The 27724-nt window shown below is 40.0% G+C and overlaps 1 protein-coding gene across 9 annotated transcripts in view; it reads right to left on the bottom strand.

Moving 5' to 3' along the window:
• Positions 1–20117, bottom strand: part of marchf8 (membrane-associated ring finger (C3HC4) 8) — a 78588-nt gene extending 58471 nt beyond the window's left edge. For 5 of the 9 annotated variants that reach the window (XM_078272575.1, XM_078272581.1, XM_078272582.1 and 2 more), the window contains exons 1-2: positions 20007–20117; positions 456–652 (exon numbers count right to left, since the gene is read on the bottom strand). In XM_078272575.1, coding sequence (XP_078128701.1) covers positions 456–511 — 56 coding nt within the window. In that variant the 5' untranslated portion in view covers positions 512–652; positions 20007–20117. The other 4 variants (XM_078272578.1, XM_078272580.1, XM_078272579.1 and 1 more) reach the window with 4 other exon arrangements.
• Positions 20118–27724: the final 7607 nt, after the last annotated feature.

Below are 27724 nucleotides of genomic sequence, written 5' to 3'. Positions count from 1 at the left end.
TTATAACAATGACACAATAAACAAAAAAAGGGAACAGACAGACATTAAAACGTTTTTAAGGCATCTGGCAAATGTTTTGTTCCTGTGGGTGTGAGTGACGGTAAACAGAGCATGACTTAATGTGGAGCTGGTACGAAAAGAGTCATTTCTGCCACTTGAAACAATGACAAAACAAAAACCAAATTTAGGTTTTGTTTGCTGTGGTAAAAACTGAGGTTGTGATGGTTATAGTTAGGTTTAGGCACAAAACTCTACTGGATTTGTTTGGGGCATGTGCAGATGTTAAGTAAATACATGTGTGTGGTATAAGATTAGCCTGCAACTCAGTTTGCAAAGCTAAGATCAGAATGCCCCCTTGCTATTGTAGATCCCTATAAGATTAAAACTACACTTTATGGGATGAATCCACCCCATAATAATCTGCTGTGTCCCCAGCCTTTTAACTCTTCACATACCTGCTTGTCCTTGTCCTTAGCTTTCCCACTGCCTGACACCCGCGATGAGGTAACATCACGGGGGATGACAGAGATTTGGTGCAGTGGCATGTTCATCCCAGCAGAGCCAACCAGGGGCGCTTACACACACACTTCCTGTCCTGCTGCAAGAGCAAAGGGCATGATGGTCTGAACTGTGACACCTTGCCCGGGCTGCCCTACAGAGGAGGCACAGAGAACAGACAGATTAGCTACGAGATAATCACATTCAAATAAGAATATACTGTGTATAATATATATATATATATATATATATATATATATATATATATATATATATATATATATACATATAAACACACACACACAGTTCAGTATGTGATCAGCAGACCAGATAAAACCTAAAATGCAGCTGTGTCACTTTCATTTCTTGTTTCTTATTGTGAATTTTGTGTGTGTGTGTGTGTGTGTGTATATATATATATATATATATATATATATATATATATATATATATATATATATATATATATATATATATATATATATAATGTATGTATAAATGAAAGTCATGAAAGTGACACAGCTGCATTTTATGTTTTATCTGGTCTGCTGATCACATACTGAACTATGCCATTATAATAATTTGAGTGATAATCACAAAAAATTTATAGCCACCTGGGTTGTTTTTCTTTTGGCAGCTTTATTCTGTTAAATTGACAAAATGATAAGTCAGTTATAGATGAGTTTGGGCTAAAAAAAAAAAAAGGGAATGCCATACATGTGGGGCGACAACAGTTTAAAGGGGTTGCAAACTCACATTGCAACCTCTACAAAAGCAGGCCCATTAACATTTCCTGGTGCTGACCTACAGTACACTGGAAGAAAACTTTGAGCCACTCTCAAACAACCAAATGCACGTGATTTTCCCCAAAGAGAGCAGAAGTCTGTCTCAGAATAGCACAAGCACAGACTGTAATAAATTATCACAGAGGTGAAGGCCAAAGTGTGTAATAAATCTCTACAGGAGGTGAATATGTGTGTGCAGGAATTCTTGTTTCCAACAACCTGGAGATTCAGGGCCATGATTTCCACAAAAGGGAGAGCGACGGTCCATGTGGTTCCCTGTTGTTCTTGGATAGATTCAGACAGACAAGAGTCATGAAAGCTGCAGCAGTATGGGGCTGTCCTGGGGAGTTACACAAGAGGTTTTACATAAGGGTCGTCTTAACTTCAGTTAATGCAGCCATCTGTACTGCCACTGACAGCAATTAAGCTTTAGCTCCTTCTCACCACTAGGCTGTGTGTGTGTGTGTGTGTGTGTGTGTGTGTGTGTGTGTGTGTGTGTGTGTGTGTGTGTGTGCACGCAGACCTGTTTTGCCAAGCAAACCCTCAAGCTCCGCAGTATGAAAATGACAGGATTAAGAAACCGAAAAGCAAGCAGACAGATGGGAGGTCAGTGAAATGACAGTAATCAGAAACCAGCGTTGATGGCGGGAGGGGGGGTAGGTGTAGAGTTTAGACTGAGAATGCCACACAGGTCCACTAAGAAGCTTCCGACCAGCACAGTCAGAGCTGCCACCTCAGTTCATCACTTCTCTGTCTCTGATAAGTATGGTATTTATCAAGGTGATGATTATTCTGATCAAACACAAATAGTTAGCGGCCATATGAGCTTCTTGTGAAACAGCTGGCAGTCTCAGGTCAGTGCCAAAGAGGACGGGGGATCACGCGTTAAAGACCAACCATAAAGCACCTCAGCACTCAAATACATTTCTCAGTCAACCTAAATTGTAAACTAGTCGATTACATGTTGGAAGAATCAGCGACGCAGTCGAGGGTGAATGAGAATCACAAGAAAAACTAATTTAAAACAAATAGAATAAGTATTGTTAATTTAGCGCATTAGTCACCACTTTATTTGCTCACAGATAAACATTTTAGCAAATCAATTTTGATTATCCTCACAGACTACTAAAAAGACAATGACTTAATACAACGTGACTTGAAAACAACTCCTACTTGATGATGCCTTTAGATATCCAGCAATATCCTGTTGGTAACTCTAACTGAAAAGGAACAAAAATGAAAACACTATCAGTATACTATCAGAAATTGCATGCATTGTGGCTGCAACTAATTAGCATTTCTTTTAATTATCAATTAATCTAATCTGGTTACATTTTTGATGAAAGCTTTTCTTATCCAAAATTATCTCATACCAATTATGGGAGGTATATAAATATTTAGTAAACGGTTGACAGCTTCAGAGACTTGGAGAGTGTATGCTAAGGAGCACTAAAGCTTTTCTGGATGCTTGTGGTGTTCTTTTCTTTTATTTGTCACCCATTTCTACATCTGATGAAGTAGCTAATCTAATGAGTTTATAGAGTGGCAAGGTTTACTCAATACCAAAATATGTGTGTGTGTGTGTGTGTGTGTGTGTGTGTGTGTGTGTGTGTGTGTGTGTGTGTGTATGTATATATATATATATATATATATATATATATATATATATATATATATATATGTATATATATATATATATATATATATTATAGACAATTCTATATTATTCTACATACTATATGTCGAGGTGGAGGACAGAGTTCTTCCGAATGCTGGTGAAAAGATGACACTTTGTTTTTTAAAGCGTGTTATGATGCTACTGTAGCTGCATGTGTTGGCAACTAGAAATGAATAAAAACTTGGGGATGGCCTGTTTACATCCAGTCTATAATTATTCAACTCTTTTGTCTGCATGCCTTGATTCCTTACTTCCGAAGACATCGGTGAAAGTGAAGTGGATTTTGGGAGTTGAATGCAAAGCCAGTGAAGTAATTTACTCCCTTTTGGTAATTCTAACTGTATCATCAGTGTGACCTCACTGTGAATTGGTGAGATATGGCTGCAGAACACAGGTCACTTTGATGGGCAGAGAGCACCAGTGTTGTAGTCGAGACCACCTAAACCGAGACCAAGTCATCACCAAGAGCAGAGTGTATCGAGAACGAAACAAGACCATGACTTTGAGGGTTTGAGCCCGAGTCAAGACCAAGGCAGGGTGAGACCGAGTCAAGACCAAGACCAGATTTGTGTTATACAGCCAGAGCTTCATCACCATATGCCTCAATCAGGCTGTCAGAAGGTCCCTTGGATGTGAGATCACCACTTTAGTGTGTGTGTGTGTGTGTGTGTGTGTGTGTGTGTGTGTGTGTGTGTGTGTGTGTGTGTGTGTGTGTGTGTGTCCCCTCCGGGCTTGCTGCCAGTCAGTTCACTGCAACAATATTAATAGTTACAAATCCAACTGCACTCCAACCAATCACAGGCCTCGTGTGGTTCCAATTTGACACTAACCTGTTGCCATGGCAGCAGCTCCAGGGGTCAGTTTAAGGTGTTAGGAGACAACAGCTTCAAATAAACAGATGCACCGCTGACTGGTTATAAGAAACTGTCAAACTAAGAGTGAAGGTGGGTTTAAAGGGATAGTTCGGATTTTTGAAGTAGGGTTGTATGAGGCACTTATCCATCAGTCAGTGTATTACCTACAGTAGATGGTGGTCTGCTGCTAGCTTAACACATCTGAATCTCTCACCAAACTGATGGCGGTCAAGTTGCATTGTGGTAATGCAGGCATCCCGTATTATTATGAGGTTATTGTTATATTGAAGTCAGGGCCCATTTCATTGCCCAGCCCTAGTTAATCATCATTAAGATGTTAACATCATTAACATCTGCCAAAGGAGAGTCCTGACAACAGGAGGTCTACAGAGAGACAAGCCCATCAAAATAATACAGGAGCTCCTATTATCTCACTGAAGTCAATTTATTCTAAAGAAACACAATTCTGCCCTTCTCCCCAGCTCTTCCCCCCTCTGCTCCTGCGCCAGGTAAATGACAGTCCTGTCTCCTCTACGTTCTGCTCAGCTGAGCTCTGCTGTTACTCAGTTTGCCAAGAAGCCCCTCTGTGTCCCTGCTGTCAGATCAGACCTGAGATATGGCTGAGAACCCATTCTCTGGTACTGATGCGCAACCAGGCAGAAAAACTTGGCTCTGTACCAATCAATCCTAGCATTACACACAAATCAAAAAGATTAAGAATAGGAAAAAAAAAAAACGTTGGGTTGAAGAGATATTGCAACAATATTTTGGACACACACACACACACACTTTGGCATCGCAGTTCCTCATGAGTTTGGATGAATTGTTAAACATATTTAACTGTCAAATTTGTTGTAAATTGGTAGATAATTTAACCGTCACTGACATTGTATAATTTCATAAATATGCACACACAAACACACAGGCTGGTGATTACTTGAACAGTTTTTCATAACACACTGGGAATACATTATCATGTTTTTTTAGCTCATTGTCATTTCAAATGTGGCTGCATCATACATCAGCACTAGTGCGGTTGGACTATTACTGTGACTTCTTCTCTGCCTCCTAAATGTCTCCATGCCTATTTACCCTATATGCAGGATTAATCAAAAGCATATGATGTTTCAGTTAACTGCATTCATAATGCCTCTGTTAACTGTCCCATTTGATAATACCGTGAGTCCCAGTTTGGTTGTGATTAATTGTGTGGTTGGCAAAAAGAGCTCTGAACAGACTTGGGGGGGAAACGCGAGAGTGGATGCTTTCTACACACGCCAACAGCTCTGGGATTTTACCAACATTTAACACAATTACTTTAACTTTTTACACTCTCTCAGCTGCTAAGGAGGTGTGAAGGGCAGCCAGAGCAAAAATAGACCAAAAAGGGCTGACACAGTACTACCAAATATACACATAAGATCCTGTGAAACTTCTTTTACTCTAAATCTCAAAAAAAGGAAGGAGGATTCATTCATTTACAGTAAACCTTTCATTGTCAGTAAACGTTTCATTTTCAGTACCGCTACCAGAATAAACAGTGATACTGCCCTGGGTGCACAGAAATCAGTTTCTTGCTCTCTGCCCCCAACAGAGTGTGACAAGTGGCTCGGGGTCAATGTGGAGCAATTCTTTCAATGAATCCTTGTTGAATTCCCCAGATTAGGGTAGTGCCGGGAAGAAACTTGATCACTGAAATTCCAGACACATGAAGAAATGATTGAACTGCCTTCAACCTTCAGCTCACCATTGATTTCCCAAAAGGCCAGAGAAGAGCGGTTTCATTCGTTAGTTTCTGTTTCAGCATGACACAAGAAGAAGTTATATACCTGCATAACATCATGCAGGTATAGAACTTCATTAAGCCACTCCTCCAGCTTGAGCCCCAATATTTGGTGATGCATTTTTATGTGTTAACTTCTATGTGTTGCTTTCCCCCCCCCACACCCGCAACCAGACATCACCTTGGGGTGGCCAATCATCTAACTGGCAATCAGACTTGTCAGTTCGTTTTGAGGCCGTTTGAGAGTCCTGTACAGTACACAGGAAACATCACTGCCTCTTATTGTTTCCAAACAAGCACTGAACTGCCCAGGAGTTTCTGTAACAGCTGACTGTTTTCTTGCAACTAGCTCCAGAACAAAGCAGTCCCTCCATCTCTTTTCTTTCTCACTTTCTCAGTGAAATAAAGCTGCCTTCAAGAGCGGTCGGAAATGTCGAGATCCATAAACGATCTGACCGAAAACAATAATTGTGAAATACAAAGTCTAACTGTGCCACATTTGGTGGTTAAAGAACAGCACAGAGTCACGCAAATGGGCCATTTAAGTGAATCGCCAGATCGCTTTTTCTGGTCTGAATGGGCCCTTATTATTACATGTAAAGCATTTGGTCCATCCCACTTAACAGTGACTTCCTGGACTGCCAGCAGAGAATCCAGGTTGACACTGCTTGCCAAAGACATTTTACGTTACCCCCAATAAAAACCCAGCTTGTTGTTTTTAGTACAGATTAAGCAAACAAGATATGTGGTAAATTAGTGAACATGAAAAAGGTGCTGGTCACTAGATTTGGTTACCTATGGACAGAGCCAGGCTGTTTCCAGCCTTTTGGCTAAACTAAGCTTATTGATAACAGTGTAGCAAGCTTATCGGACTCTCGACAAAAAGGCAACTAGACGGACTTCCCCAAAATGTGAGGTCGCAGGCCTTTCTACCGGCAATGTCAGTTTCACCAGTTGAAATGACAAACATTGCCAGCAGCAGATTATATCAGCTGCAGCCTGTAGTTGATCAACAGTAATTCCCTAAGTACCTTACCCAAATGCCAAACTGAAAGTTTGGTTATTGTTTATTGTTGTGAACACAAAACTGCAGTGTTTATGTCTTCACGTCTAACAAAAGGTGATTACAAATTTAAAATCAGTTTTGGTTAATCATAACTTTTATTTTTTAGAAATGTTGAAAGCTGAACCTAAATAGATTTTATAAGGGATTTGAATTCAGATTCAATAAAATGTTATAGAACCCTATTCCTAACCATTACAGATAAATATGGTGTTCACACAACATGGCAAACAGAAGATTGTACAGTAGTATGGGCATAACGCCACCAGACCAGCTGTAAGTCAAAGAGGAAAAGTAGGGTTCTTTCTGTCTGCCATTTTTCTTGGAAAGGAAAATGTCCTTTTCTATCCACAGGGAAATGTTATTTTCTCTCTGATAACCTCACAAGATGCCATGGCAGAAAAGAAATTTAAATACTTAAAAAAAAATAACACCATATCAATGTGTGGCAGACTTAAAGAGAACTTGATTAGAGTTTTGACAGGATGTGTGTGTGTGTGTGTGTGTGTGTGTGTGTGTGTGTGTAAGTAAAGCAGTGAACAGAAAATGCAAGAAGGATGCGTATGGATTTTGCTGGAGTAGCAAAATAATATATCTGGAAAGCTAAAGAGAGAAGTCCAAACGCATAAAACAAATCCAGGAACTGAAATTGTTAAGACACCTGCATTGTAGACACACTCCACAAAACACACACACCGAGTAGATCTTTTTTACATGTAATAGGCTACTGTGAAGGGGAAGTAGAACACAGCATAGAGGAAGCCAGAGATGCTAACTGTATGCAGGCAAACTTGATTAACCTCATACGGACCTCAATTTCAAAAGATTTTCTTTCCTGCACTTCTAATCCCAATTAGCTTGTATTTAGAGGACATTTATGCGATCATGAGGCAGACACATACACAGGTAGGCACAGATGCAAACTTAAACCCACAGGTTAAACCCACAGATTTACATTTACATGTTGGGATTTTAGCCAAAGCTGAGCTCCAAATTGAGTGACGGAAAGTAAGCAGGTGCAGCCTCTGGATGTCGAACATCGGCTGTTGCGAAAGTCAAAAAAGCAAGTGGCTTTCATTACTGAGACATATTCGCAGCAGCATTGAAGACTAGACTGCACTGAGCCCCTTGATTTGGCTGCGTGTTCCCTTCCAGTGCACTGGCTCCGTTTTGAATCGATTAATCATTTGGTCTATAAAACACCAGAAAAATGCGATAAATGCTCATCACAATTTCCTAGACCCCAAGGTTACTTCTTCAGATGTCTTGTTTCATGCAAACAAAACCCAAATATATTAAATTCATTATCATTTAAAATGCCCATAGTATATTTTTTTAGTGAAACAAAAAAAAACTTTATTATTTTGTGTCTCTGGTGCTTCTTGTTTTTGCCTTGCTGTAAAGTCCGTAACAACGGTTAAAAAAAATACAGACTGCACTGTTAGAAGATGTTTCACTTTTATTATGAACATGATCATGACTAATTCAATTTTATCATGATCTGCGGTACCTTCCCAAAAACAGTACAGTCATGCTACTTCGGGGAAATGAAAGTGACCGGCATAGCCACCATAACTATTTCTACTTTCATGAAAATCTACTAAACATTTTGATGGTCTTGCAATAATTTTAGGACTTGCTTCCTGAATTTTCCCATTTTTGCTTGTGCAGCTGAATTGCTTTACTCCGAAGGGTGTCGGTAATATGAAATACCCAGGAAAATGTTAGATTTTACAGTATGTGAAAACAACAGTCTAAAAACAAGATAGATGATGTCCATACTGCATATTTAGTATTGCAATGAGGCCAAAGAAGCAATTTTTAACCTCCAAGCTCTTCAAGTCTTTATAAACAGGATAAAGCAAAAGACTAAATGCTCACTGTACAGACTTTAACAAGAGTCACAGCGATCTATTTCTTTTGTCACAGCTGGAGATTACTAATACAGTTGGAACTTTTCCGAGACCAGTCACAATGGTTACTTCAAACCTACTGTATTACAGTCACAAAGGGTTTCCACATTTCCTCATACCTGCTGTTACATGAGATGACCAAGTCTTATCCATGACTCTAGGGAGGCTAAAGCGAGATTTATGCTTCTGCGTTAAATCCCCGCCGCAGGTACGTACGTGACAATACGGACCCTACGCCGTACACTGACAACTTAGCCACTTAGGTAAGCTGCGGCGTAAGACCCCGCAGAAGCATAAATGAAAAATGTCACAACTTAGTTGAGGATTAATGGCGCATTCATCCACAACAATATGTGACAATACAATTTGTTTTGGTTAAAATCAACAAATAATCGTGAAAATTAATCGTGATCAATATATTGATCAAAATAATCATGATTGTCATTTTGGCCATAATCGTGCAGCCCTAGTTGGTTTGACTAAAGCGCCCCAGCATCCTCCACATACACCCCTCATCTCTTTGTAATGGGGATAATAAGACATGGCTCCAAAATAACCCACTGTGCACCCTGACAAAACAAAAGCTATCAATGTGCACAATGTTACACAAGTTTGTCTCATGCAAATACAATGTGTGTTGGTCAAACAAAAGAACATTTTTAAGCAGGAGGCTAAAAGGGCTGGTTGTTGCATAGCACCACATTTGTCTGTGTGAGTTCCTTAAAATGTCACATAGGTAGCGTCATGTCAGCCTCATAACCCGAGACCTGATAGATTTAAGTCATGAATACAAGTCTAAAATACTTCCTTCTACCTCCTCTGGCAATGCAAACACCTCCAGCAGAAACAAATCGATGGGGAACAAAAACGTCATTAGTAATACAAACTCAATTCATAATGAAATGACAGAAGGGACTCTGCTGTTATGATCTTCTTGTTGATTCGCAGAAATCCACATCAAAAGCAGTCGATTATAGCTGTTCTGTTTACATCGCTCGAGTAAATTACACATATAAATGGTGGATTGATATGTTCCAAGGAAAACGCCCAAAAATGTTCCAGAGGTCGCACGCCACTTCCCAAAGATCGCATGACAATTGGTGATTCAAATTCAATGACATGTAAACTATTTTCTTTGTCTGCCATGCAGCCACAGTGGCTGCTGCTGCTCAGGCCAATTACAGTTTTTCCTCTAGTTAGTCCAAACAAAACACTGCTGCCGATGCCCCGTGTTTAGAGCAAACTTTAAACTTTCATGAGATGCATATAGGACGAGTCGCTACTGCATAATATCAGTGGGACAGGCAGTGGCTAAAAAAAGAAATGCATTTACACAGAAAGGTCACAGATGATCAATCAAGCATACCATACTTTCTTTAATCCAAGACAACATTTAGTCAAAGCTATTCACTTTTTACGTGACGCACCAGAAGACATTAACACTTTTGATCAGTGTGTATCAATTAAGTTGCAGCTTTGACAAAAAATTATTTCTGGAAGCAAGTTTGCTCTGATGGATTAGCTATCAAAAGCATTTCTACAAGTAGAGTTTTTACTCCAACAAAAGTAATGAAAATGAATGGCTGACTGGCTTTTTAGAAATATAAGAAAGATAGAAAATAGACTTTAGATTTTAGAGTCCCCCAAGGAGAAAATCTTCTCACAACATTGTACATTATGGGCAGCATGCTTACAGAAAAACAGAAGTACAAACATAACAGAACATGCAGGAAAATAACACAGAGTGATAACACAGACAAAGTGGCACTGATGTGTTTAATCTGGGTGTTTTGTTAAGAGCTGCTATGGCTGCAAGCACCAGGCTTTTGCCATCGCAAAGCTCTCTTGCACCTCAGGGACCTGAACCTGCGTCCAGAGGGCAGAATAGTTAAATAGCAGTTGAGTGGGTGTGTGTTGTCCTGTGCTATTGTGGTTGCAATGTGTGTAATGGCCTTTAACCCTCTGAGGGACGAAAAGACACACCGCGCGCAATATTTGACAAAACTCACACTCAAAAAGCGATATTATAAAAATTTCATTTCAGACATTCATCTACTATTTTAAATCATAACCTAAGACTTTGGTAAACTCATTTCAAGCATCGAAACAATTCGTACAACACATTTGTAATTTTCAAAAGGAGATTTGCAGGAATTTCAAAAAGCCAACATCAACAGTTCAGCTTTAGCACCAAATTATCTCCTTACACATTGCTCTGGGACAGATTTGGGTCTCATTGTAGGGAAAGCTGAGTTTGTTCTGAACGTTGTGATGTGAAACACATGGGGATTAGTTATATGTAAACATACCTTAAAGGGGTGGTTCAGAATTTTGGACATAGGACTTCATTTCCAAGTTAGCCAGTGTGTTATTTATCAGGAGACCGTTTAACACTTTTCATCCAGTCCTTCCAGTTGCAGAGTTCGCTGGTGCTAGGCTAGCGCAAGTCAACAGTAACTGCTAGCCTGCCATTAAAAACTGTCTTACCCACTCCACAGTACACCCGAGGTAGAGCTGGGCGATAAATCGATTTTATCGATTAACTCGAATGTGTAGTTAAAGTTGATTTGTTTAAATGAAAATCGATTTTCTCAAAGTCGTCTGGTCTAAAATGATCACTAGAAATTCACAACTTGAGTAGAGTCTCGGCCGGTTTCTTCTTGTTTCAAATATTTTTTTATTATGAAGTTTAATTTAAAAAATCTAGTTACAAAATTGTTATTACAGTGCTTCTTTTTTACAGTATAAAAACAAAAATAAGGAATGGAAATAAGGATAAATAAAAACAAATTTTTTTTACAAGGCCCTAATCCCTACCCGCAATACCCCACCCCGGACTGCAATCAGGAAACTACTTGTCCTGTAAGATAAGATTCCAAAGGTCGCCAAATGTTCTCAAAGTCTTTTAGTTGGTCCTTAAGGATGTACCGGATCCTCTCAAGGTGGAGTGTGTCCATCATCTCCCTGAGCCATATCTTCAGTGTTGGTCCCTCTATTTTTTTCCAGAATAAGAGGATGCACTTCTTTGCAGTGAGAATTCCATATGCCAAGAAGCGCTGTTGGACCAGTGTCAGTCTCTTTGCTTCATTGGATATCCCTAAGATTACTAAAACTGGATCTGGGACAATTTGAATATTTAAACACCTTGGACATGAAACTAAAGACATCACTCCAGTAACCTTGTATTTTGCAACAGAGAACGTAACTATGAAGTAAATCACCCACATGAGTGTCACATTTTTCACACAGAGGAGAGAGCTCAGGGAAGATCCTATGAAGTCTTTCTTTGGAATAATGTAGCCTATGTAGGATTTTAAGTTGTATTAGACCATGACGTGCATTTATGGAGCACTTGTGGATATATACTAAACTCTCGTCCCATAGGTCATTTTGTATGTTCGTACCCAATTCCTTTTCCCAATCCGCTTTAACAGTAGCAGTAGTTGGACAGCTTATCTCTTGCAATTTATCACATAAACAGGATATATTATGATCTGACCTCCCTAACTCACTTAGGCAATCATCCAGCTTATCTGGTCCTGCTTTCTCAAACTGAGGAAGATGTGTTCTTACGTACTTTCTTACTTGAAAGAATCTGAATAAATGGTGTTTGGGTAAACCATATTTTTGTTGTAGCTGATGAAAAGATGCAAATGATCCTTCCAAATATAAATCCCCTACGTTACGTACACCGAGCTCTTTCCACATATCAAAGGCCGTGTCTAGACAAGGAGGAGGGAAGAAAGGGTTTGCTGCTATTGACAACCAGATAGAGATTGCTCTGAGTTGTAAGTTCTTTGATATCTGTTTCCAAGTCCTTATTGTGTCATGTATTACCGGGTTGTGCTTGTAACATGTTTTGTTAAGAGGAATCGGAGATAAAATTACAGCACCGATTGAGTATGGCAGACAGTCCTCTCGCTCAATCTCCAGCCCATTCGACAACAAAGCAGTATCATCTAACACTGATGCAATGGAAAAGATAGATGTAGCCCAATAATAATTTATAAAATTTGGAAGTGCAAGTCCTCCATGTGATCTGGACTTACACAAATGTTCTTTTTTTTTAATAATTTCTATGGGATTTATAATTCCAGACAAAGGGAAGAACTATTGAGTCTAACTTTTTGAAGTATGACTTTGAGAGAAATATTAGTATGATCTGGAGGAGGTAAAGTAGTTGTGGGAGAAAAACCATCTTAATTGTATTCACCCTGCCCACTAGGGATAATGGAAGAGTCCTCCAGAACTGAATTCTAGTTTTGAGTTTGTCTAAAAGGGGAAGAAAACTTTCTTTGAATATAGAGCTTAATTTTTTAGTAATGACGATTCCCAGATAGGTGAATTTTTCTGATGTTATCTTAAAAGGGAGGGACCTGAGCCAATTATAGTCTTCTAGCTTTAAGGGCATCAGTTCGCTTTTACCCCAATTGATCCTATATCCAGCGAAAGTGCCGAATAGCTTAATAACTGCTAAAACATTTGGCATAGTAACTTTCGGTTGGGATATAAATAATAGAATATCATCAGCGTACAAGGATATTTTGTTTGCCGTGTACTCTGTGTTATATCCATGTATATCAGGATGGCATCTAATGGTCTCCGCTAGTGGTTCCAAAGCCAGAGCAAACAATAAAGGGCTTAGCACGCAACCTTGCCTTGTGCCTCTGTGGAGTCGGAACTGGGCCGAAAGCGTTTGATTTGTGAGTATTCTAGCAGTGGGGCTCCTGTACAGTAATCGGATCCATGTAGCAAACTCATCACCCATCTGAAAACCAAGACACCGCGGAAGACTCGAGCGGTTGCGGTTACATTCGTTCTCGACATACTATTTACACAGTCATACTGACCGACACTAGACTCACGCACTGGCCACGGTTACATTCTGTAGCCTGGTGCGCGGTCTTCTCGTGACATTCTAACTACCATGTAGCAACATTCACTTCTAACATTTAACTTAACATAACTACCGAGATAACATTACGTGTATTTGTATGTGATATAATACTTTCCCCTTGGTAATGTAGCCTATGAATTTCCATCAACACAACTCTAAAATGCACGAGACATAAAGGTTTCTGCTATCGGTTGATAACTCAAACTTGCCGAGAACCTAGACACCCGTTTGAATATAGACTCATGCAGTACCCTCGGTTACGGTCCTTACGGTCTCATTCAGTAGCCTGGTGCGCAGTCTCCTCGTGACAGCCTACCTACCATGTAGCAACATTCACTTCTCTAACATTTAACTTAACATAACTACCAAGATAACATGACGTGTATTTGTATGTGATGTACTTATTGTGATGTACATCGATAATGTGTGAATTGCCATGAACACAATCATCTAAGATGCACCAGAAACAAGGCTTGGTTAATAACTCAAACTTGCCGAGAACCAAGACACCGCTTGATTACATGACTCGAGCGGGCCGGCCGGTTGCACGGTTACATTCGGTCTCCTTCAGTAGCCTAGTGTGCGGTCTAGGTAGCTCATTTCCTGATTAATTCTACCACCACCACTCCAGTAGAGGCGCTAATGAGCTAGATTACCACACACACACACACACACACACACACACACACACACACACACGAATACCAGCTACACACAACAGCACGAATGAGGTAAAAGAAAAAAACAGGAGTGAGTCGGTTCATTGACGTATGGCACTCGATTCTCCCAGTTCAGTGACACAAGTCGGGTTAATTAACCGGCTCTTCGGTCAGTTCGTCAACACTAATTTGGAGCTGTCAACCATTTCAACTGGTCTGTTGTTGATGAGAATGGCATGCTGGGGATATGGGGGACCTATTGCTATTTCTTTTGTTTTGGCTACACAATGTATTTTATTTTAAAACACACTGCACACTGGCAGGGACAGGGATTTCTAGTGGTTTTGAAACCGTGACTTTTTCAAACCGGTAACGGGCCTATGCCTAGTAGTCACATATTGCAACTGGAGAGACTGTTGACAGACACCTACAAGCCATCCATATTAATAAAAGACACAGAGCCTCTGTTCTTAATGACAATTTTCATCCCTATTTCCACACTGTCGTATCACTCTGCTTTCAGTAGCTCCTGTTTCAAGACGCCTCCATCAATACTGCTGATTAAGTTAGTAGTAATGTGTCACATCCACCAATCAGACATACAGGTGACAAATTAAAAAGGAAAGACTTGAAGAAATAAGAGAAACAATGCAGATCCTTCCATACACCAAGTAAGGGGTCATTGCACCATTCAATGATGAGCATGGAAATTATGTGGATTACAGTATATGCTATGCCCTTTGCAGTCTACATATCTCAACCTAAATGACCTCAAAATACAATGAAGAGCAGGACAGAGCTGCTAACGTTAGCCACCACTCTTGATAGCACCCAGGACAAGCTTCCACACACACAATTTTTTTATGGCGTAACCTGTAACATCCCAAATTAATTTACACTGGGTAATCTATGCCAAGAAGCACTGAAGCTGTTCAGGAAGCTTGTGCTGGCCTAACACCTTACTAAGCCACTTTGATCTCCTGTAACACAAAACACAATCCCAATCCAGCTAGTTTAACAGAGCAGCGGGTGAGCACAAAACAATTAAGTATATCTGGAATGTTTGGATTGTTAATACAAATATAAAACCCAAAACAGGATCATATCCATCCAAGTGTGCATTGTGTCTGGCAGCACACAGTATTGTACTGTTGTGCGTTTCTTTCCCCATGAGCAGACAGAAACCTTGGGAGACCATGAAAGCCCTAATGACATCATCAACCACAGCCCACTACCTGCAGCAGTGCCATCCGACAGTCCATTGAGCTGAGCCAGCACCTCTGCTCGGCTGATGTATAGCAGCTGTCGAGCACTCCCCCTCTTCATCCGGTACATTATCATTTCATTGCACAACACACACATATACAGCCGCACACACATATGTCTGAGTGAGGGAGGCTACTTAAGATCTGTAAGAAATATTAATGTAAACGCTGTCCTATTGTCCTATAACCAATGTTTTAACTACTGCCATTAGTATTACTCCAGTAAGGTTTAGTACACAGGGGTGTATAACACCATCCAGAGGAGGAAGGCATTAGATTGGATCAATACAATACTAATATGTTCCCTACAGACCAGCCACAGTGGGGTACAGCAGCAGGGCAGACCAGGATTGAGTTGGTCTGCCAACTGTGAGGCAAAGAGAAACAACACAGTATCATACCTTTATTATGTTATTAGATTACAGCTCAGCCAGACGCTGATACAACAAGACTAGCAGGAGATGTGTTCATACAATTATAGTCCAGGATCAGATAAAAAAGCAGTATGGGACAGCTGCACAGAGTCTACGAGGCACTGGAAACCTTGTGGTACGATTGCAGCTGCCATATGGTGGTAATATTGTTAATAGACTTTTAATTAGTTCAGCCGAGGAACAATAAAAAAAGTAAAACTTGCTAAGTTGGAAGTCTGGTAAAAAGAGGTAACAACTTCTGCACAGTCACAGAAGTCCAGGAAAACGCACATCCTGAATAACACATGCACAGTCTCCTGTAAAAGGGATCAGGATACATGAAGATTTTTGTTGCTGGATCCATTTCCTGCCTCTTTGCAAAATGCAATCAATATTATTTTACAGATCAAGCACTGAGCGAGGAGACAGGGGGTAAGCAGCTGACAGAGATGCAGAGTGAGTCAGAGAACGGCATTGTGCCCTTTTGAAACAGGTTGACATTAAAAACAGAAATTAAAATATATTAGGACTAAAGAGGATTGCTGTTGATTGGGAAGGGCGCAAATCACATGTGGTGTGGTTAACTAGAACATTATCACATCCTCCAGAGTTAATACAGTACAGGAAATACAAATAAGGAAATATGTGTGTGTGTGTGTGTGTGTTAGAGAGAAAGAGAGAGAGAGACGGGGGGGAGAGACGTTTTGTTGATAAGGATAATCTAATTACATCAAACAATGTGACAAATAAAAAAATAACTGACAGATTAAATCGATGATGGAAATAAGCATTAGCTGCATTACCATTAGGTTTAACAACAATAAAAAAGTCAGGCTTGAAATATTTGTCAACACAAATAAAAATATTTATTTTTCAGCTCTATGCCCTTTGAAACATGCTGTATGTGATTAGTAAGGACTGACGTCAGCTGTTGGAACAAATTAATTAGGAAAAATAAAGATGTGGATTACGGTTGTTGAGCTAAAAACGTATTTATAAAACTCTTCTGCAAGTCGAAATGTTTTTGGGCGTTAAATTGAATTGAACCTCTATATAATAGCACAATAGGGGCTGTCAAACACATCCTGTGTTCCATATTGCAAAATACTATGTGAAGCACATTTCCCCATCACAATCAATTGTGTCAAACAATGAAGGCAGTTAATTGGCAGAAAGCTACAACCGGAGCCTTCAGATACTTCTGATTGCATTCTTTCCGCCCTCCAATTACTTTCCTCAGAACCTATCTCTGAAGACAGAAAGTAGGAGTTAATTTGCAAGCACACAATGGCCCAGTCCATTAAGACTGCAAGCTCCTTCACTCGCAGTTTTAGCAGCTTAACAGACAGTCTCAGTCACCCTCTTTCTCCCTTTTGGAATCATAATCATAGCTTTACTTTCTCATTTCTCCTTGCAGTCAGTCCTGACAGGACGACTGACGACTTCAGAGTCTGATGACAGCTCGGGCAGCTCGGGGTCTAGAATAGATGAGATTTCTCCATAACTGCAGAATGCTTGTTGATACCTGCAAAATCCTTCACTGTCAGAGGGCACAAAGTCAGCCAGTCATGCCAGACTGTCATCCAGAGGGAGAGGAGTGGACTGTGTAGGATGTGGTCATATGAAATTATTTTATACAGCAAATAAGTTTGTGCAAGTGCAGTTAAACGTTTGGAAAACAGATACCTGAATATAGCATTTTTAAAGTCACTTTATATGGTTTCCTACTTATTACGGTCTCCTATGATCAAAATCAAACATCTGATATCGTTGCTATTATGTAACAAAAAACAGAAAATATCTGTGCACTCAACATGAAAACTTTGACAAGCTGAAAATGGCACATGAATAAAAAGGCTTACTTCTCTTTTTTGCTTTTATTTTTTTCCTGGTACTGTAGATAAAATGTGTTCCCAATTTCTTTTTTTTTCAAAGTCAAGATATTTCTTTTGTTCAACTCAAATACAAAACCAAGATTAGAGCTTCAACTGCTTGCCTACAAAAAGGACACCGTCTGTCACTATTGTTCAAACACTCAACTGTGTCAGAAACTTAAAAACAGCGTTTGTGCAGAAAAGAAGCCAATCTATACGGTTTCTGCGGTAATCCCATGTGAGGAGGCAGGATTAGTTACACAGCAGCACAACAGAGAGAATTCGCATTGTGTTATCTGCAAGTTTATGCATGCACACTCCACAGATACCAACGGGACAATGAGGCTTCTTATCGCAACAAGCCTTCAGTATTTCACAACACTAGCAAAAAACTTAACCAAAGGCTATAGTGATGTAACACACAAAGACACAACTGGTTCTTTCCATCCAGTCTATGGTTTTTCCTCTAACCCTGACAGTAGCATCATCATGATGGTGGTGGTTTTATAAGAAGCTATCTTTGACATGACACCACTACATGGAATGAAGATGAGGGAAAATGTTGCCCTCAAAATACATACCACAGGAGGCATCCACACAGTGGGAGCGAGAACAGAAAGCTTTCGAGTAAACAAGAGTCGGGTTCTACTATCCTAAAACCAGTTGAGCTTCTGTACAAAAAGGCACTCAAAACTCTAGATAAAAAAAATAAAATCCTTCTCTTATCCTCATTGCACCTTAGAGAAATATAACTTACTGAGTTTTGATAATTTTTGTAAATTTTCCTCAATATGCTTAATTTATAAAGTACTACATGGCCTGGCGCCACCACCACTGCAAGAGTTTATTAAATACAGACAGACATGGATCACCAGAGCTGTTGTAAACAGGGACTGTGAGGTTCCTTTTAGAAAAACCTCCTTCAGCCATAACACACTCTATTAAAGGTAGTGCATTATGGAACATACTACCCCCAACTGTAAGGGAATGTCCCACTTTGGCCACCTTTAAGAGCCAAATAAATTTGTTGCTTAGAGCTAACCAAACGTGCAACCACCACTAACTGTATGCTGTACTGTATTAGCCCAGTAGACCATACTAATGAATTGTGTCTCAGTTTTAACACCTACTAATGAATTGTCGTGTTTTTCTTTTTCTCCTTGTTTTATATAGCAAATGTTACTATTGTATATCTTTTGTCATTTTTTATTGTAACTTCAACCTGCCTAATGGACTACAGATGGAAATTAGCCCCCGGGCTACAATCTGGCATTTTTACGTGTACTGCTGTACATGTTCATCAATGTGCATTGTCCTGAAATAATAAATAAATAATAATAAAAAAAAAAAAGAGTAGGCCTACTTTGCTTTAAAAAATGTAAACAAGCTCCAACTACAATACGCACACATGGACTATACAGTGGGTATCATGGCACACAGCAGGACTGGAGTGTAAGGTGGAACAAACTGAGGAAAGCTGATCCTGCAGCCAATGAGAAGACAGTGTAATGTCAGAGCCACTGTAACAATTTAATGATGGCAGAATAGGGTACAAACCTCACTACTTATCAGGAAAAGCAACACTTTACAGTTTAAACTTAATGTGGAATTGTTGTGTTGTTGATGTCAAGCTGATGAATCAGTTGACATGTTTTCGGCAGCTGTAGCCTGTGGAAGCAGTGCAGCAAAAGCGCTCCGCTTGGCTAGGATCATCCGGTCGGACGCCTCAGACCTGAGGTCTACAGTAGGCTTAAATGTACTGAATACAGTAGGAAATGCTCTGTGAGACAAAGGAAGCAGCTGTGAGCTTTTCATGACCTGGTGTCCAATCTTATCAAACTGAGCGTCACAAAGGCTCGGGGAAGACTAAAACAAAGGCTTGCTTGACACGGTCAACATTGCGTCTTTTCTTGACTCACAATCAAATGCTGAACGGACAAACGCAAGCAATTTATTCACTTAAAAACAGCAGACATTTGAGCTGACACAAACGCGTTGATCATTTTTGCTGCAGAGTGCACCACTCGCTGACATTAAACTAAATCGTCATACCTTAATCACAACAGGCTACGGTGACCGTCGCCGGGTCCGACTCTTGGCTTTTACAGCGGGCAATAAAGAAAAGCAAATTCTCACACGTTCACATCCCAGCACAGTCCAGACGTCCGTCCGACCGACCGACCGACCGTCAGCCGCCTCCGGTTGGATTTAATAAAGCGAGAGGCGCAGGGGAGACAGAGGAGCCTCAGTGTGAACGGACGCATAGCTGTATTGGACCAAATGTTGCTCCATATTCCAACTTACAGAAAAAATAAGACACTCACCGCTATGTTTGGCACAGAATGACGACGTTTTGTTTATTTCATTGCCCCCGCTGAACAGCTGTGTGTATAGTGGTGCGTCACTGACTTCCGCGTTAAGATGGGAGTGAAAAAAATGCAAGGCAAATAATGCTTTTGAGGACAGGCGGCGCACGCGGGCTCACTGAGTGGTAGAAATAGCAGCCTATGATGAGGACGATGACAAAACGTTAGATAAAATGTAATAGGCCTACCGGGATCTAATTTTAAGCTCCACTGATTTTTTACATTAATTAGCCTACTCGTGACTATGTGAAATGCAATGTGTTGATGGTAGTAACAGACTACAGAGCATTAATGTTAGGCCTATCCAGATCTGAAGTTCCCCAAATTAAATTAAATTAAATTAACGTTAACGTGTGTTAACTGGTTTTACTTTTGTGTTACCACTCTCTCCAGAAACGCAAATTCGCCAACAGCTGTTTTCAGCAAAAAGAGCAAGCTATTTCCCTCAGGAGTTCCTGGAGATGATTTGGGAAGATTTGAAAGTGAAACACGTACTTCTTTTTCTGCATTCTAGTAATTTTTTCTGCAACAATGAACAATGTGTGCCTTTTCTGCATCAAGTCATGGTGCAAATGCCTTTATTTATGTAAAGGAAATTATATAAGGTTTTTGGGGTGGGTTGCACTGGCCAGTGTTGATTATTAGGGGGGGTAAATATAAAGTAAATACTGTATATCAGGCAGCAGAAACCCAGTGATGAGGAGGCAGGGGGAGAGGAGGAACCATCATGGAAGGACAAGCCCCTGCATGGCAAGAATAAAAGAACAAGCTCTGAGCACAAGATGAATAGAGGCCGGGGTCTACCATACCAGACAGGACCCCAGGTGCAGGCTGTGTAAAGATGCCCCTGAGACAGTCCAGCACATGACAGCGAGGTGTAAAATGCAGGCATACCCAGAATTCCATAACCAAGTGGCTGGCATGGTGTAGAGGAGCATCTGAGCTGAGTATGGGATGGAAGTCCCAAGGTCAAAGTGGGAGGCACCTCCAAAGGTGGCAGAAAATGACAGAGCTACGATCCTGTGGGACTTCCAGATCCAGACTGATAAAATGGTGGTGGTTAACCAACCAGACATCGTGGTAGTCAACAAACAGCAGACGAAGGTAGTTGTGATAGATGTAGCAATCCCAAGCGACAGCAACATCAAGAAGAAAGAACATGAGAAGCTTGAAAAATACCAAGGGCTTAGAGAGGAGCTAGAGAAGATGTAGAAAGTGAAGGCAACAGTGGTTCCAGTGGTAATGGGAGCACTCTGGGCTGTAACCCCCACACTGGGACAGTGGCTCCAGTAAATTCCAGGAACAACATCTGAGATCTCTGTCCAGAAGAGCGCAGTCCTAGGAACAGCTAAGATACTGCCCAGAACCCTCAGGCTCCCAGGCCTCTGGTAGAGGATTGAGCTTGAAGGAAGGGGACCGACCAGGATGGGGCAAGTGGGGAATTCTTTTTTTTTTTGTATTCATTATTATTGACATTTTTTGTATAACAGTACATTTTATGGAAATTACATAGTAGATTTTTATTAGCCTATGGAAAACAACTCCAGCTCCAATTCAGTCAGAATGTAATAATATATTTTGCTACAAGGTCATTATTTCAGATTATGAATGGCCTGCAGTGTACTCTATGACTCTAGTATATCACACCATGTACTGCAACTACACCAAAAGAGCGGTGCAGTATGTTGGGAGAAGCTTGCTTATTAAACGAGGGAATGTATCCTCTGTTGACTCAAAGCCTCGGCTCTATCTCTGAAACCTGTCATTGTGTTTGAGCTTATTACTGATTCAGTCCACCACTCCATCCTTGGGGTGGGACAACGGAGCCTCTGTGCTCTGTCTGGATAAAGTGGGCACCTCAGAAGTGAGTCTGCCAAGTTGTCATGCATGTGTCTCTGCGTCAGAGAGATAGGCTACAGGCTGTCTTGCTGCGTGGCATGGAAAGATTAGGATGTGATTTGTTTTGTTGAATGTGCAGAGAAGAAGTAAAAAAAAAAAAAAAAGGCTGTCTTGGTGATACTAAAACAGCATTTTCACCAAATTGACAAGACTTTAGAAATGCAAATTTTTCTCTGGAATTACTGGTGTACCCAACCCTAGCAACAATAATTTACCCCGAACAGATTAGAGCATGGTGTGTTAGTTTAACTGTGAAGACCAGCTGCATAAGAGCAGGATGTTGACATGTCAATTCCCAAGAATTTTACAAGAATACAAGATGGGGTTCATAAGAAAGAGGAAGCAGAGAGGAAGAAGGGGGGGGGGGGCGGTCCCTTAGCGATGATAAAAGATTGCCTTCTGTTTTCAAAGTATTTTTCTTGGTGTGTGTCCTTCCTCTTTTCTTTCCTGGTATAGTGAACCTGCCAGACTGGTAGTGCTGGATTGTCTTGTGTTTTGATCCCTTCAGCCCTGTGTACACATTACTCAGCAGCTTTGACACTCTCATTTCATACAAGCACAGATAAACACACAAGTTGAATGGTAATGGATTGAGTTTTGATTCCAGAAAAAGTGCAGATACCTTTGGAATAAATACTATTAATAACCGATGAAAAATGACTTTGATGTGTCATATTATCAGATATCTGTCATAACTTCTTGTTACTTTATGTTTGTCACATTCATGTGGGTTTAGTTTCAACTTGTGGTCATGTACTGTTCCTCTTTATGCCAGTGCATTCAAACTTCAGTTAGCTCTTGTTTAATCATGAAACATTCTAGTGGTTATTTATGACTGCAGATTCTGATTATAGCACTACAAATTTTAGTCTGTATAGATATCTTCTTGTTTTTATAGATCCATTTTTTATTGTTTTTATACTTTTGAACATACAGAACAGACAAATACAATTGAACAAGAACAAAAACCCTCTCCCACCCCCCACCCTCTGCGGTCGCGAGGAATCAAAACAAACAAACAAACAAAAAAACAAAAATCACACCTTGCCTAGTCACTCTCTTCTAATTATTGTGATGCTGAGGTCATTAGGACTGATATTTGTGCTGCTGTGCTTTTCCATAGGTCTATAGTCGATAATTTGGCTTTGTTAATCCTTGCTGTGGAGAGCTCAAGCATAACTATGTCAGGCAGCGTTGAGCTATCATTTTCTTGGTTGCGGTTGAGCCGGCTAGCCAAACTTTCTTCTGTTTCCCAAACAAGTGTAATTTAGAGTCGTCATTAAGTAACAAAACAATCTATAGATTTCTTCTAAAAGCCATGAATAAAAAAAAGCATTGTTTTGGGGTCTGTGAAAAATAGACTTGCAGAACTTGGCAGAGTTGCAAGAGGGAAGCTGAATAATCCTGAAACAGAAAGTAGAAAAGAGGCATTTGGCTTGTTATGTGACACACTGCAAAAGAACAGTTGGAACAGAAGAGAAACAGCTCAAGGAAACCTAACCAAAAACAAATCGACAAAACCTGTATATATCCCACTGTGTTATGAGAATAAAAATAATTCAATTTTAAAAGATTGGTTTAGTATTGCACTTTCATAAAGTTGGGTGACTCACAAGATTTAGAAAACAGTGGTTAAACTTAATGCAGCAAAAGCTGAGATATTCTGACTTTCAGGCTCCAAAAACACTGGATCCTACACTTCTCTTGATGCCCCCTACAACACTTGTACACACCCACGTCTTTCAAACTCCAGATCTCCCTTTATAATGTAGGCTTTGTTAAAAATGTGTTGATTCCAAGACCAAGCTAAGACACAATTGATGCCACTTGTATCATCAGACTTGACAAGGCTCCTGCTGAGCCACAGAAAACTGTAAGCAACTCACAGGCTGAGTAGTCCCAGTGGTGGACATGAACAACTTTCACAGGGGCGGCCCAAATGAGAATAGTGTTTACTCTGCAGACACAGAGTTATGACAGTTTGCATCCCGAAAACACATGCCCAAATACACTTCCCAGACGCACTCTCCAATAACCTCCTTCTCCTCTACAATCATTTACATCATTTCAGTCATTACTAATAATAGACCACACAAATTGGTGAGTCGGCAAAGTGGTAAAAATCACTCAACTGCAAACATAGCCAACTTGGCATCCATTCCCCGTCTACTACAGCCTGCCCCAGAAAATGAGGCAGATCATTTTCTTAACACACTAACTATAGCTCTATTAAATGTCAGATCTTTAGCAGGAAAATCATTTTTAATCAATGATTTTATTATTAAACACAATCTGGATTTTATGTTTTTAACTGAAACCTGGTTGGATCAGAGTAGCAGTGCTGCTGTTCTTATCGAGTCAGCTCCCCCTGGCTTTGGTTTTATGAGTGAGAATAGAGTTGGCAAAAGAAGAGGTGGAGTTGCTATTTTGTTCAAAGACTTATTCCTATGTACGCAAATATCTGTTGGAAATGTTGCTTCTTTTGAATATGTGGCTCTTCAGCTAAGGTCCACCGCTAGAGCTATATTTCTAATTATTTACAGGCCACCTAAGTATTGTGCTGCCTTTTTTGATGACTTTGCTGAACTGCTGTCTATGATCTGTGTTGACTTTGACTGTGTAATTGTTGCTGGTGATTTCAACATCCATGTCGACAATCCCCAGGATAAAGGGACAAAAGAGCTGTGCTGTATCTTTGATAATTATGGGCTGACTCAACATGTAACAGAGCCTACGCACAATAAGGGTCACATCCTGGACTTAATTATCTCGATAGGTCTGAACATTTCTAAGGTTGTGGTGAATGATGTTGCTCTTTCTGATCATTCCTGTGTTTTTTTCAACAGCTCTACCTCTGTGCAAAAAAGTCCTCAAACTAAGGTAATTGGAAAACGATACATTACTGAAAGCACCAGTGAAAAATTCATTCAGCTTTTCTCTTCCACATCCGCCCCATCTGGAGCCTCAGTAACTGAGCTTGTAGATAACTTCAACTGTAGAATTACTAACGTTATTAACGCCATTGCTCCTACTAAGGTCAAAGTTCTCTCGAGCAAAAAAATCTCCATGGAGAAATGTCACACATGTAAGATCCGAAAAAAGAGTGTCGAAAAGCTGAACGCAGGTGGCGAAAAGCCAATCTCCAGGTCCACTATGACACCTATAAAGAGAGACTACGCATTTATAACATGGAACTGAGGAATGCAAGGCGGTCCTTCTTCTCTGATATTATTGCTAAAAACAATAATAATTCACGTGCCTTGTTTGCTATTGTTGATAGGTTAACAAACCCGCCAGTGCCAGTAGCATCTGAACTTTCATCCACCAAGGCCTGCAATGATTTCGCCATCTTCTTCAAAGAAAAAATTAAAAAAATTAGGCAAACTGTCAGGCATCCATATCAAGCACAGGATATATGTTGTCACAATGTCCAGACAAAACAAATGCCAATATGACACAATTTCAAATGATTAGGAAATTATATAACATCTAAAAACCTCCTCCTGTTGCCTCAATATTCTACCGACGGATTTCTTTAAAAATGTTTCAAATTGTTTGGCTTCTGATCTTCTACAGATTGTAAACACGTCTCTTTTCTCAGGTATCTTCCCACAGGCCCTGAAAACTGCAGTCATCAATCTTAACAAGAACACTCTAGATACATCACTAATGGACAACTATAATAGGCCGATATCAAACCTTCCACGTGTGGAGTTCCCCAAGGCTCTGTCCTGAGGCCTCTTCTGTTTAATATCTATATGCTTCCGCTGGCCCAGATAATGAAAAACAATAACATAAGTTACCATAGTTATGCTGATGACACACAAATCTACATAACGCTGTCGCCTGTAGACTACAGTCCAATACAAAAACTGGCTAGGTGCATTGAACAAACTAATGATTGGATGTGCCACAACTTTCTTAAATTGAATGAAGGAAAAACTGAGGTGATCATTTTTGGAGCAAAAGAGGAATGATTAAGAACCAGCGCCCAGCTTCAAACAATAATGTTAATAACAACAAAGCCAGAAATCTTGGTGTAATTATGGACTCTGACCAGAATTTTAACAGCCACGTTAAGACAATAACAAAGTCAGCCTTTTACCACCTTAAAAATATATCAAAGGTAAAAGGACTTATGTGTCAACAGGATTTGGAAAAGCTTGTCCACGCCTTTATTTTCAGTAGACTAGACTACTGTAACGGTGTCCTTTCAGTTCTCCCTAAAAAATCAGTCAGACAGCTGCAGCTGATTCAGAACGCAGCTGCTCGAGTCCTCACAAACACAAGGAAAGCAGATCACGTCACTCCAATTCTGAAGTCTCTTAACTGGCTTCCTATACCCCAAAGAATAGATTTCAAAATTCTTCTGCTGGTTTATAAGTCGCTAAATGGTTTAGAGCCAAATTACCTTTCGGATCTACTTGTTAATTATGAACCGCAGAGGCCTCTAAGATCATCAGGAACAGGTTTGCTTGCCATCCCCAGAATCAGAACAAAAAAGGGGGAAGCAGCGTTCAGTTTCTATGCACCACGTATCTGGAACAAACTTCCGGTACACTGTAGATCGGCACCTACGCTCAGCTCTTTTAAATCAAGGCTGAAGACCTTTCTTTTCGATACTGCCTTTGTTTAATTCTTTGCACTGCACTGTATTGGGAATTTTATTTTTTTATTCCTGTATTTAATCTGTTTTTGATGAACTATTTTTAATTTTGTATTAACTTGTATTAATTTCTAACTGTGTTTTAATGTTTTATGTAAAGCACATTGAATTGCACCGCTGCTGAAATGTGCTATACAAATAAAATTGCCTTGCCTTGCCTAGGGGAGCACAGACATTTTTGTGTTCAGTGTTTTTCTGTGTGGTGCAGCACCAGAGGCCAGAATAGTCACAATTGTAGGTCACTCACTCTTTCATTCACTCATGCAACAGTGATACGCACCAAGTTCACCATCAGGAATCATACATAATTGCTTTTTTATGTAAAAAGGCCACTTGACAAGTTGTCAAAATAAATCCTTCAAATTGACAGAAACTTTGCGAAATAAAAATAGTACTTCTTGCTGCTGCACTGAGGAGTTTGAAATAGAATCAGCATGATGTATTTTTCTAAAATATCTGTATATGCCTATAAACTCACTCCTTTAAAAAAAAAAAAAAATAATCTACCCCTTGCCATGTTTAGGTGCATTTATCTGCCATGAGAGACGGCAGTGTTTCAGCTGTATATGCTGCACAGCCCAATTATCTTGGATCAAAGCCAGACAACATGAAGGGAAAAAGTAAAGACAAAAACATTGAAACGTGACATAGGTCAGGGTTTGTCTGTTGCACAGGAACAGCATCCAAAGTGAGAGCAAAGTTTCTAATGAGCAACGCCTCTACTGCTCATTTGAACCTTTCTACTCAGTGACTCACCAGCAAAGAAAACAAAAAGTGTTCTCATATGTACTGATTGCAACATTATATGCACTCAACTTTCCTGGATTAGTTTGTATTTTGCGTGTGCTCTCCCTTACAAAACTATTAATATGTCAACTGCATTTTCAAATGAACCATTGGCATAAGGCCTATGTCCACCTGTGGACAGTCCTATCAGATTGGGGGGGTTCTACATGTTAAACAGGTGCAAAAATAATTTCAGCTTGTTGCTAAGGTGATAAACAGTTTCTCATCACTTCACAGCAATACATGTATGAAAACTATTAAAAGCTAGCAGTGGGAAAGTTCAAACATTCAATGTGTAAATAATAAGGAACCAAAACAGAAAGAC

This window comes from Sander vitreus, chromosome 17 (genome assembly GCF_031162955.1).
Source record: "Sander vitreus isolate 19-12246 chromosome 17, sanVit1, whole genome shotgun sequence".
NCBI lineage: Eukaryota > Metazoa > Chordata > Actinopteri > Perciformes > Percidae > Sander > Sander vitreus.
This window is presented reverse-complemented; position numbering and strand designations above follow the sequence as displayed.